This window comes from Astatotilapia calliptera, chromosome 23, assembly GCF_964374335.1.
Source record: "Astatotilapia calliptera chromosome 23, fAstCal68.1, whole genome shotgun sequence".
NCBI classification, from domain to species: domain Eukaryota; kingdom Metazoa; phylum Chordata; class Actinopteri; order Cichliformes; family Cichlidae; genus Astatotilapia; species Astatotilapia calliptera.
The window spans coordinates 47,226,088-47,239,218 of record NC_137443.1 but is presented as its reverse complement, the minus strand read 5'-3'; the positions used below and the strand labels follow the sequence as shown (position 1 = coordinate 47,239,218).

General features: G+C 42.7%; 1 protein-coding gene across 5 annotated transcripts in view; it reads right to left on the bottom strand.

Moving 5' to 3' along the window:
• dmd (dystrophin) overlaps positions 1–13,131 on the bottom strand; it is a 262,554-nt gene that overhangs the window by 168,876 nt on the left and 80,547 nt on the right. For 4 of the 5 annotated variants that reach the window (XM_080296865.1, XM_080296862.1, XM_080296864.1 and 1 more), the window contains exons 9-10: positions 11,481–11,677; positions 2,363–2,491 (exon numbers count right to left, since the gene is read on the bottom strand). In XM_080296865.1, the coding sequence (XP_080152991.1) occupies positions 2,363–2,491; positions 11,481–11,677 (326 nt within the window). The remainder of the gene's footprint in view (positions 1–2,362; positions 2,492–11,480; positions 11,678–13,131) is intronic. The other variant, XM_080296866.1, reaches the window with a different exon arrangement.

Here is a 13,131-nt window from a genome sequence, read left to right as displayed (position 1 = left end):
GGTTCACCTACTAGATGTAAAGCTCATGTGACAATTGATTTATTTTCACACAAGATGAAAACAATAAGAAGAGGAAGCTTTAGACGTCTATTTCTGAGTTCAGTCGTGGGTTTGATTCGGTTTAGCTGACTCTGTCTAATGTTCAAAAAAGCTGCATCAGCAAAGTCTCTGAATTGTTGTAACAACCAAAGATAAAGACGAAACTCTATACAACAACGAACCAGCCTTTTTTATTTTTATACTTGTACGCCAAAAAACATGATTTCATTCTACTTGTGCACTTATGGGCCTTTAGTTCTTACACTACAGCAAGAGGAGCAGCATGTGCTCATTTAATCAAATAGCTCCCCTTGACTTTCCAAATATTATTGAATAGAACGGTTTAAGTAGGTATGTCAGCATGACACATCTACTTATCTGCAAGTTAAGCAGATGTGTCAAGAATACTGAATATCTGCAAGTATTGTTGAGCCATTGAATTAAACGATTTATGAGAAAATTGCTACATATAGCTTAACTCCATCCACATGGGTTTGACTTGACACTCAGATGATTTTTTAAACCAAGTACAAGCTTGTTCTAATAAAAGCTTCAAGAGTGCTGAAAGATCAAATAAGTAATTTATCCTTGTGTTTAGTCTGTGCTCTGTCGTGAAAACAACTATCCATCGTCCTGACCAACGCCAGATCCCTCACAAACAAAACGGAGGAGCTTCAATCAGAGATTTACTACAACCGTCCGGGAGTGTTGTCTACTGATTGTAACCGAATCCTGGCTCCATCCAAAAATCCCAGATGCTTCAGAGGAGGTACCAAACTGGTCCTACAGGTCCTACCTCACAACCTAACATTAGCCACAGTTACCATTACCATTTACAGTTACAGTTACCATTGTTTACACCCCCCACCCGCCCCACCCTATGCTAATGTTATCTTAGCACTCAAGTGCCTTCAACTTATTATCAGTAAACAGCAGAGAGAGCGCCCAGAGGTCATCTATACTGTTGCTGGGGACTTTAATAAGGCATGTTTGAAACTGAGGTGTCTTACCGGGGGGATAGGACACTGGTCCATGTGTACAGTAACATCGAGCAGGCCTACAAAGCAACACACCTCCCCCACCCAGGACAATCTGACCACCTCTCTCTGCTTCTCGTCCACCCCCTGTCCCTGAGGCTGAGGCACAGTTCTCTGTACAGCACTGCCTGAGCCAACCTGGGCATCAAACAAGCTAAGGAGGCCTACAGCAGGTGGGTAGAGGGCCTCCTCACCTACAACAACCCCCATCAGGTGTCCAAAAAGGCCAGTCCTCCAACCCCCAACAGCAGCATCAAAGTAGCAGAGCTCAACACTTTGTTTGCTCGGTTTGAGACCACCCCTGCCTTATACGATGGAGACGAGAGACAGACCGACTTCAGGAGGCACAGACAGGTCCGTTCCCCTCTGATTATAAATGCAGAGCGGGTGGAATCTGTCTCCACCTTCAGTTTCTGGGCACCAAACACCTCTGCTGATCTCACCTGGACCCACAACACCAACACCCAGGTAAAGAACGCCCAGCAGCGACTGCACGTCCTCCATGTCCTGAGGAAAAATAACCTGGACTAGAATGGGCCATCACAGGTGACCCCTTGCACCCCACCACCCGTTTGACCCGCTGCCCTGTGGTCAGCGCCTCAGGTGAATCAGGTCCCACACCTCCAGACTCTCAACCAGCTTCTTCTTCTCGCCCTTCTCCCTGTTAACAAACGATCCACCACACCAGACCCCTGCTCACCCACCTCACCACTCTAAGCCATGGTCTGAGTAACCCCCATCACTCTGGCCGCCCACACAGGGACTCCATTCAAATCTAATCCTTTTACTTTGCACTACTTCTAAGAACCTTACAACTTGTTCTCTATTGTGGGCCTTTCTCTTGTTTTGTATATATTCCTCTTGACTGCCAACATTTTCAAAGTTAAGTAAAGTCAACCGCTTTCATCTACAGCACGCTGACAAAGAACTGCGAGCTGTATCACTACTGATTTAAAGTGAAGACACAAACACACAGTTAGCATAGCTTATGACTTGATTTATAAATGATTGAAATTAACACTGATTAGAAAAGTCAATGCATTTCAAATCGTGATTTGCATTGAAAACGTGATGATGTAAACACACCGCAAAACTGTACACTTCAAGTTTTTCTTCGGGTTAAAATTTCAAAACTAAAATTCACATGTTTAATGCATTTTTAAAACATCACAAAAACAAAGAGCATTTTTAAGAAAGGGACACGTTCTGGGGAGCAGACAGAACAAAAACCACACATGCAGAGACAGATGGGGAACTGGCATCAAGTGTTAGTGTGAGACACGGACCTGATCAGTAAAACGCCTCCTCTTTTGCTCGGGCGACTGGACATATGCAGCCTGGGTGTAGGCATAGCTTTTATAGCGAGGCTGAGGGGAGGGGCTCTGCACTCGCCCCTGAGCCACATTCACTGTAATCTGAGAGAGGACAGACAGAAAGGAAAAGACAGAGGCAAGAGAGGAAGAGAGGAAGAGGCAAAAGAATGCAAAAAGGAAAGCGAAAGATCCAAAAGCTAAATTAAATAATTGCTTTACCAAGTTAGTGAAAATGTGCAGCCCTGAAAGAAGTATTCACATTCAGCCACTATTGAATGTTATTAGCACATTAAATAGCTATTAACAGTTGTTATTACTACTGTAATTGTGCTTCAGACTGGGCAAAATCCCACAGGCGAGCTCTGTAAAGCAACCAAGGTATAAGGTAACTCTTGCTTGTCATTTGAATAAATGCATGTCGATTCTGTAATGTTTAAGCACCATGGGAAAACCGCTGTTACTAACTCCTGCCATACATAAAACTGAATTTAATTAATCAGGCTATTATCACTCTACAGCATGTAATAGACCTGGAGGTTCACTACAGATTACTGTGTTAGTGTCATGTTCTTCTTTCCCCGGGTGTAAAAACAAAGATCTCGTCACACAAGCCACGAGCTTTCCCTGAAACTAACCACGCCCAAACTTAACCAAACAGCAGTTTTTAAAAAACATCAATAAATAACCGTCAACAATCTTCATGGTGTCCAGCAATGACTTGTGCCACCTTGCGCCTCGTATAGCTTTGCTTTGCACACTAGCATATGGGAGTAATAATAACTCATTCAGCGCTGAATTCAAAATCTCACAGAAAAATCAAGGCACAACTTTAAAAAAAAACAGTCCAGTGTAGCCTGCCTGGGACGGGATTACCGGAGTGGATCGGGCTGTGGCCAGAGGCAGAGTTCCAGGTTCTACCAATCCCTGGTTCCTGAATCTGGCTTGTGGTACGTGGAACTCCTGGTGGGGAAGGAGTCAGAGCTGGTGTGTGAGGTTGGGAGATATGGACTAAATATAATCAGGCTCACCTCAACATGAAGCTCAGGCTCTGGAAACAATTTCCTGTGAAGAGGGCTTGGACTCTCTTCCACTCTGGACTTGCTATAGGTGAGAGATGGCCATAACGAACACCATGTTCAAGAAGTAGGGTCTTTATCACTGCACATGGCAGTAGGAGACCCTAGGTCACAATCCATGATTGATTTTGTAATCATGTCATCAGATCTGCAGCCAAACGTCTTGGAGGAGCTGATCTGTCAACCGATCACCATCTGCTGGTTAGTTGGATCAGGTGGCAGGGGAAGATGCTGGACAGACCTGGCATACCCAAACATATAGTGAGGTTACGCTGGGAATATCTACCAGAGCCCCAGCCCGTGAGAACTTCATTTCCCACCTCGGCAGAGCTTTGATTGAATTCCAAGGATTTTGGTGAGACCCTGGAACAAGACTTTGAGTTGACCTCAAAGCAAGCTCAGACAACTGAAGAGGGGGAAGACGGTGCTCTGCTGTTTTCAGTGTAGCACGGCCTGTGGATGGAGTCAAGTGGCAGAAGGAATAACTTGAGTGTCTCCCCAATCCTGTAATGGGAGCAGAGGCTGAAGATGGGAGATTTCCTTCCAACCTACGCCAAAGTGCTTGCTTATAGGGGGTCATGTGATTGTTGGGGTTTTCTCTGTTGTTCTTGTATTATTGTAGAGTCTTTATCGTACAATATAAAGCGCCTTCAGGCAACTATTGTTGTGATTTGGCACTATATAAATAAAACTGAACTAAACGGCCTGTATTTATATAGCGCTTTACTCGTCCCTAAGGACCCCAAAGTGCTTTACACAACCAGCCATCCAATCATCCACACACTGGTGATGGCAGCTACATTGTAGCCACAGCCACCCTGGGGCGCACTGACAGAGGCGAGGCTGCCGGACACTGGCGCCACCGGGCCCTCTGACCACCACCAGTAGGCAACGGGTGAAGTGTCTTGCCCAAGGACACAACGACCAAGACTGTCCAAGCCGGGGCTCGAACCGGCAACCTTCGGATTACAAGGCGACCACCCAACTCTTGAGCCACAATCGCCCTAAACTGAATTGAATTGAATTTGACTCGGGTGCTTTCTGGATGCATCCTAAGTTAGGTGTTTCAGGCATGGTTTATTGGGAGGACACGTTGGAGAGATTATATGTAATCCTATCCATATGTAACCCTAACCCAGCTAAGCAGTAGAAAATGGATGAATAATATAATGAATAATAATAATACGATGGTGCTTTTTCTTTAAGAGCTATTGCTAACTTTGTAAAACAAACTATTTTAAGTGATTTTATTTTTTAAGGCACTTTGTCAGTAATCACATTGCCAGAGAACTGTTTGTGGATTTTCCCAGAAATAACTGTTTTTTGTAATCGGCTGTTTCAGACAGTACAACTAAACAGAGGCGTGGCCTAAGCAAAGGGCTGGTTTATGGTAATCAAAACTGCTTATAGTTCCCCTCAACATGTTTGCTGTCCAGGGACATGGTTGTCATGCTCTTGATCAATTTTCACACAAATGTGGGAAACAAAAAATAGTCATACAACCTATAAAAATAGAGTAATGTAACTAGAGCTTTTCTCACCTTAGTACAGCTGGCCAATCATAATGTGAAGTGCCAACATTAGATCATGATTTCTAGAAAGATGCTGAAATATTCCCGTGGCTTATGTTAGTAACCTGGATGGGGAGATTTTAACAGAATTTATGTAATTTGCATAGAAGGCAAATAAGGATCATGAAGTGCAGATATTATTCACACACAGTGGAGGGGATTATTATTTGACTTATCTGCTCCACTGCAGATTGTGTTAGTTCCATTTTAATAGAGAGAGAGAGAGAATTAAATGAAAGTTATACACTGATTTGCACGTCACTGAGTGACAGTAGTATTTGTATAAGGATTTGATCCTTCAACAAGATGTGATTTAGTACTCAATGGAGAAACCCTGGTCACCAGGTTTGCACACATCTAAAGAAGGATTTCTTTAAATTCTTTAGGTCTTTTTTTGGCTGCTGCTTGACAACTCAAAGCTTCAGCTTCCTCCAGAGATTTCCTATGAGGTCTAAAGACTGGCTTAGACTACTTAATTGATGTGCTTCTTCTTTAGCCACACCTTTGTTGCCTTGGTAGTGTGTTTTGGGTCACTGTGATGCTGGTTCTTGTCGCCAATTTCACACTGCATGGCTCAGGCCATTGGCCCCTTAATGCAGTGAAGTCGCCCTTAGCAGAGAAACAGCTCCAAACAGTCACACATCAGGTCATACAGCATGTCTCTTCCATCAAACACAACAGGTCAGGTTGATGCCAAAGAGCTTGATTTTGGACTATAGCACTTTCTGCCACGCTTTCTCTGAATCGATTAAATGCACACTGGCAAACATAAGAGGGGCCTGTACATGTTCCTTGTTGAGCAGTGGGACCCGTGTTCCCAGCTGCATTTAGATCATTAACAAACTCCTCCCATAATGGGCTGATCCATCACCTTTCTCATGCTCATCCTCACCCCATGAGGCATCATGGAGCTCCAATCACTCATACATACTTTACATAGAAATTATGACTATTTTCCTCCTTACAATGTCTATATTTTGTTGCACGACTGGGTTCAGCAATCATCAAGGAAAGAAAGAAAATCTTGTTTTAATCATTTTGCTGTTTCAGATAAAAGAATACGGACAAATCTCAATTAACGGACACAGGCATTAGATAAATAGTATAACAGTATAATAATTATAAGTTGAATTTTTTAAATCACAAATATGTATTTCAAACAATATTTGACCATTTGAAAATTTTTCATTATCTGTTTCTAGTTTTTGCTTTTTCATCTTCATCATCTGCCTCCTCCAGCACTACTCTCACCTTCTCATCTTCAGCTCATCCTCTTCCTCCTCAACTTAAGCCTTCCTCCTGAACTGCAGTTAGGGTTAGGGAACACTCATAATTTGAAACAGTGTCAGTGCTTATTTTGAATAAACAGTGAGATATTAATATGACCAGCAGTTATTCCGGGAAGATCACTCCATTATTGTAGGGTCTACCTTACAATATAAAGCGCCTTGAAGCCACTGTTGATAAATAAAACTGAATTGAACTGAACTGAATTGCAATATGCATGCAATAGGATTCCACTGATCTCAGCTTAATGTAGCCTGAAACATCAGAGCCAGCTGATCTTGTTTCTGACTGATATTTATTTTTCTTTCTTCAAAGATTCTGTCTTAATTCAGAGTTTCCTTTTCATTCAGGTAACAACTGAAAGAATGAAATATATTTTGGGTGATGCTGTGACCGCATCCTCCAGCATGGACAGCAGTTCCCAGGAATTACACAGAACAAGCAGGAGGAAATTAGTGAGCAAAACAACATCTGCTTGCCATGCTGCCTCTGAGACTGCAATCTAGATATCCATCTATCCATTTTATTCCAGTTGTCCTATTCAGTAGGATGGGGGTGCTAGAGCTCATTCCTGCTTCACAGGACGAGAGGCAGGATACATCCTGGACAGGTTGCTAATCTGTCATAGGGCACACAGGGAGACGAGCAACCATTTACTCTCACATTCACACCTATGGTCAACTTAAGGTGAACAAACATAAGGTGAATATGGAAACGCCACACAGAATGGCCTCAGAGTGGATTTGAAGCCAGGACCTTCTTCTTGTGAAAAGACAGTGCTAGCCATTGTACCACCACGCCTCCAATATACATACGCAACAATGAAATGAACTGACCTCCCAGCCCATTGTTCATTCAGTGGGCTGGTTTCACTCATTGTGCAAATGTACTGTTTATAAGGCCGGTGAAACCTGCAGTCAGCTGAGACTGAAGACGTCACCTGCATGAGTGACGAAACGTTTCTCCCACTGAAAACGTCCAGATGAACAGAATCAACCTTTCGGGATCAAATAATCTATATTTAATCTAGAAGTAATTAAAAAGGAAAAGAAAAACTGTAATTGTTTGATGATCGGTGAGGTATATATACATTTATGATGTTTTTAAGAGAGATCTGCTGAGAGACCTCAGTGCTCATAAAAATGTAAGAGCACATTTACATATTTTGAGCATACATGATGTGTACTTATAATGTAAACCGTAAATTTCACACTTCATGAATCTACAAGAACACAAATTAATGCACAACAAATTATGCATGCATTTTCCATTTTTATTAATTACATATTTAATCAATTATCTAATTGTTTAATAATACACTTAAGTAATGAGTTATTTCAAAATGATAAATAATGAAGTAGCATAATTTTTAATGAATTATCTTTCTATTTTCTAGTATTTAAGTAATATTTATTACTATTATTTATTAAGTTTATAAACTTAAAGTTTATTTAAGTTTTGCAAGTTTGGTTATTCACCCTCAATGTTTCACACCACGTCATTTCCTGTTTACTTTTGTGTGTGTCATTGCTGCAACAGGAGTAGCAGTGCTAACAGGTTCAACATAGATCTGACTTTCAGAGTTATCCAAACTTCTTTGTTTAATTCTGCACTTATTACATTACATTCTCATACAGTGCTGATTAAAAGCTATTCAGACAACACTGAAGGATCTCAGTTTCTTCATCTCCTTCAGTTCCAGTATACACAAATGGTTCTGTTGTGAATTTTACAAGCCCACTTTGAGAAGGTGGGATGGCCATGTTAATATTTAGAAGTATATTTTGTACCTGGGTTTAAGAATTCTGTTTCAGAGCTGATAATATAGGCTACTATGCAAATATAACCACACTCATTCAGCTGTATAATGTGCAGTACTGCAGAGTATGGATAATGTGGCAACAACATAGCAACGAACAGCACAGGTGAAGAAGTAGCTTTGAACACCAAGTAAGCATATACAGCTGAGTATCTGCACAACTTCCAGAAATCATAAAACCTCAACACCATCACAGCATTAAGCCGGGAACAGCTGCCATTATATATTCATTGCCACTCTTGGAATTAAATTCCTTACATCTAAAGTCCGCAACCCGTCTGTGTAGTGCTTAAGAGGCACATAGACAAAGAAGTCATCACACATGCATGCTGCAGCAGATTCACTCTCTTGCGAGTAATTATTCTCGAAGATTAAGGATCTTTAAAAGACGGCGACTGGACTGTTTTTTTGAAGATGTTTCATTTCTTATGCATCTGTTGCTAACATGTCGGTGCCAGATACCACAGCACACCATTTGGGATCTAGTGGAGTCCATGCCTCTATGGGCAAAGGTTGGGTTGGCAGCACAAAAGAGACCATTACAATATTAGACAGGTGGTCATCCTGTTATTTCTAATAGGTATATAGCTTTTACAATTCAAACAAATCAAAACACAAATTACCGATATAGTGAAAATCCCAACTATGACTTGACCTTGAGGTTATCGAACATTTTAGTAGCTGCACCAATGTTATCAATTTGAAAATCCTCGGTGACTTCCTTCTTGAGTTATAACATTCACAAGACTTTCAGAAGATTTCAGCGTTGAGGGGTATAAAGGTAGCATACCTAGCACCCAGCAGCTACAGGACAGTGTGTCATATAGTTATGATTTGCACAAAATATTAGCAACAACCTTAACTGTTTTATCAGACGCTAGTTTAGATCAGACAAATGTCATGTTGCTCATTGTCACGTTTTGTACAAAGCATATCCCATCCTCCTCTCCTGTACATTCACATACTGCCTATTCTAAGTAGGGTTGGGCATATGTAAACATTTTCCAGTCGGCAATCGTCAGTCCAACAATCGTCGATAGGCGATATATTCCAATACCAACAGTATGTTACATGCAGCACACATCAGGGGAAGACTCTAGATAAATGCTATGGCTCTGTACCAGATGCATTTATAGCCCTCCCCCCTCTCAGACCATCACACCGTCCTGCTGGCCCCTGCTTACACCCCAGTCATCAAGAGGATTAAAAAGGTCACCAAAAACATCAAGCAGTGGACAGAGGAAAGTATCCTCACCCTACAAGGATGTTTCAAAGCCAGTGACTGGGACAGCCTTCTTTCTACCTCTGATGACATCGGCGAATAAGTCAACACGGTGACATCATACATCTCCTTCTGTGTTGACAACATTATCCCCTCAAAAACAGTCTCCATCTACCCCAACAACAAACCCTGCATCACCAAGGAACTCAAGGAAATCCTTAATAAAAAAAAGAGGATTTTCTTCTGGATAAAAAGGAGGTCAACAGGGAGGTCAAGAGCGCCATAAAAACTGCTAAACTGGAGTATACCACAGGGGACCTCCACTCAGCCTGGCAGGGCCTCAAAACCATGGCCTCTGTGAATACTGTGGTCACCACCCCCAGAACCATCCAGGTGGAGGGGAGCAACCCCTCCTCCCTCCCTGATGACCTCGCTTTCTACACCAGGTTTGAGACGGACAACATCATCCAGCTTGAGGAGTCCAGATCCTCACTCAAACCTGGCAGCTCTGCACTCACCTTCAGGACTGAGGACGTGGTGAGAGCCCTCAGGAGGACCAGGGAGAGGAGCTCACCCGGCCATGACAACATCAGCAGTCGAGTTGTAAGGCACTGTGCAGGGCACGTAGGAAGTGTGTTCTGGACTCTATTTCAACACTTAATTGACAGTCACACCGTCCCCCAGCTGTGGAAACACTCCACAGTCATCCTCATCCCCAAAAGAAACAACCCAAAGTCTCTGAATGATCTTCGTCCTGTGGCCCTCACCTCCCTGGTGATGAAGGCCATGGAGAAGATCATAAAACAGCACATCGTAAGAGCAACTGACCCCCTGATGGACCCTCCAGTTTGCTTACCGTGCACGCAGAGGCGTCGATGATGCAAAACTCTTCATCTTGGACTGCATCCACAAACATCTGGAGCTCCCTGACTCTGCCAGACTTCTGTTTGCTGATTTCTCATCAGCGTTCAACACTCTGCAGCCTCGTATCCTGGCCACCAAACTTTCCATCCGATTTAAAGTTAAAGATAAATAAAGTCTTTCTGATTCTGATTACAATTTTTAACGCTTTCAACCCATCTGGAGCGCAGAAGGAACAAAATTTGGACGATCTGACGAAATGCGTTGGCAGAGACATTTCAGGGATTTTGACTCAGTCTGCGCTCTAGATGGGTTAGTTGTTAGTCATGATGACGGCGCGTTAACGCTGACAGCACTAAAAAAATATAAAGTCGGGAATTTGGGATTTCTTTGGCTTCAAACCAGATGAAAGAGGTAAACCTAAGGATGTAACCAAAGCGGTGTGCCACTTGTGCAGACGTATAGTGCGAGCAAAGTACTCAAACACGCCTGACTTGCAAGAGCATGTACGTGTCAACCATCCGGCTGAGTATGCTAGGCTATCAGCAGCTCCTGCAGCTCCATCAACAAGCATTTGGGCGCACTCTGAGGAGGGGGCATTTGCTCGCAGATGAAAGAGGGTGCTGTTAAAACAGCGCTACTATTGTTTTTTTTCTGTTGACCGCTTCTATTAGCTCCATCATTATTAGCAAACTTACTCATGGCCAAATAAATAAATAAATCGCCCTCGTAAAAACTATCGACGACGCTGAGCTAATCCATATATTCGTCAAAAGTCAGGTAATTCTAGCCAGTAGAATGAAGCTTTGTGCACAGAGGTACCAGCATCATGCACTCACAGAGCAGACACTCTCGTTTGCTTGATGGCCTTTTTGGGCATAGCTGCTGAGTTCCACATGCGTGGTTTCAGAGCATTCTCTTTCCCAACGCGTAACATGCCAACGATTTGCCACGTCCCGAGGCGTCTCATAGTAACACAAAAGGTAACCTTCCGCGTCCCTATGATACGTTCCGGACTTTGGATGATGCTCCCTGTGTTTTCCAACTCTAACCCTAACCTTAACCACAACCTTAACTGTATCAGATAGTGCTTTCCCAAGCAAACCATGATGAGAAAGTAAACTAAGTTTACAACAGTTCTCGTGTTTCCAAAGGCGTAACATACTGACGATTTGTCACATAGTTTCGGTATGTTACGTTTTGGGATGAGAACGTGTCTGTGGTTTAGTTAGTCTCACAAGTGTTGGTGTTTAACCTGCTCAGAGAAGCGCTGCTTGGTCTGGATCTGATAGTGTTCCTCTGTTGTCACACGGGTGATATTGGCTGTGGCTGCCTGAGGTAACGTCTCCACCTCTTGGATGGCTTCCATAGAAACACTTTGCGGAAGTACCCGGAAGAGTGACGTCACATACATGATGATACTCTTCTTGTCAGGGTGAGCCACTGCCACATCTGAAAAGAGTGAGAAGAGTGAAGTTTATCCTAAATATCACGAGCCACTTGTGATAAATGTCACCTAATATGACAATAGAGCAAACGTTTCTGGAAAAAAAAGTTCTTCAAGACCGAAAGTTGTCTGACGAGGGTGATATGTCCAAACTATAGATATAAAATAAACTATATTCACGTGTGTTAAAATACGACTGTATTAGATAATTATTTTGGCACAGAAGGAATCTTCACTGGAAGATGAGCCTGGTATGAAAACTACAGATCAAAAGAAAGACCCTTCAGTGAGTTCACCAACTACCTGTCCACTGTTCTGACACTCCTGTCACCATAATGTTTTCATTAGCGATAAACATTGGTGTCCATTGTGTCTGTGTGGCATTCAAACCCTCACCATGGACCCCCTATTGATCCTCTACCTAATCACACAAGCCAGGGTGTGAAACTGGGTGTGGGTCACAATCAGCCAGGGCTTCGGGTGAGCTCATTGTGAAACCTGGCCCCACCCTATCACGTGATTTACTGAGGTCAAATGGCCCAGGATGTGAGTGGGCGTTAAGGCGTCTGGGAAGGATCTCAAAACTGGATTATAGATGGCAGACAGTTGGTGTGGTAAGCTCCGCCCTCTGTTCAAAGATGGTCATTCACAGTGGACATAGATGCTTCTTTCACTCCTCTTTCAAACCAGATGCTTTTCTTTCCAGGCTCTTAAGACTACGATGACCTGGATGATTGAGGTCATAAGTGATGTTTAAGTGATGTTTAGCTCAAAGGCGTCGACATGCCACAAAGCTAAATCCAGTAACCCAGGCTATGTCCACACTAATTTTCTTTAATTTTAACATTCTTTCCTCTCCCGTCCACACTGAGACGGTGTTTTTGCTCATGGAAAACGCAGCGTTTTCATAATGCTCTCGAAAACTCATACATTTCACAACGGTGCTCACAGTGTGGGCAGCAAAAACACAGACTTTCGGCCATTTTCAAATCTATCTGGGCTAGTGTGGATGTAGCCCCAGGTTCAACTACTACCCAGGGGCCATTGCTACATCTTTTCATTCTCTCTTCTTGCTTTCGTGTCTCATTTTCACTGCACTAGCTAATAAAGATGTCCCCCACCCCCCAAAAATGAACAACAAAAAACAAACAAATAAACAAAATAAATAATTAAAAGAGAGCAATTGCTGTGGGGCAAATGAGTGAATCCCATATAAGATACAAAGATGGCACAGTAGTAGGAGAGGAGCAAGAAAAAAGAAAGATGGATGACGATGGAGTGCTAATGAACTGATTGCTGTGGTGATGTTAATAGAATGATGTGTGGAGTGCAGTTAGCTCACAGCTAAGAATAATGAACAGGACCAAGAGGAAATAGTCTGTGCGGCAAGCTTGCCAGGAATGATGTGTGTCATTGCAATTTGTGAGAGAAATAAAGTTAGAGTATGAGTCACACATTT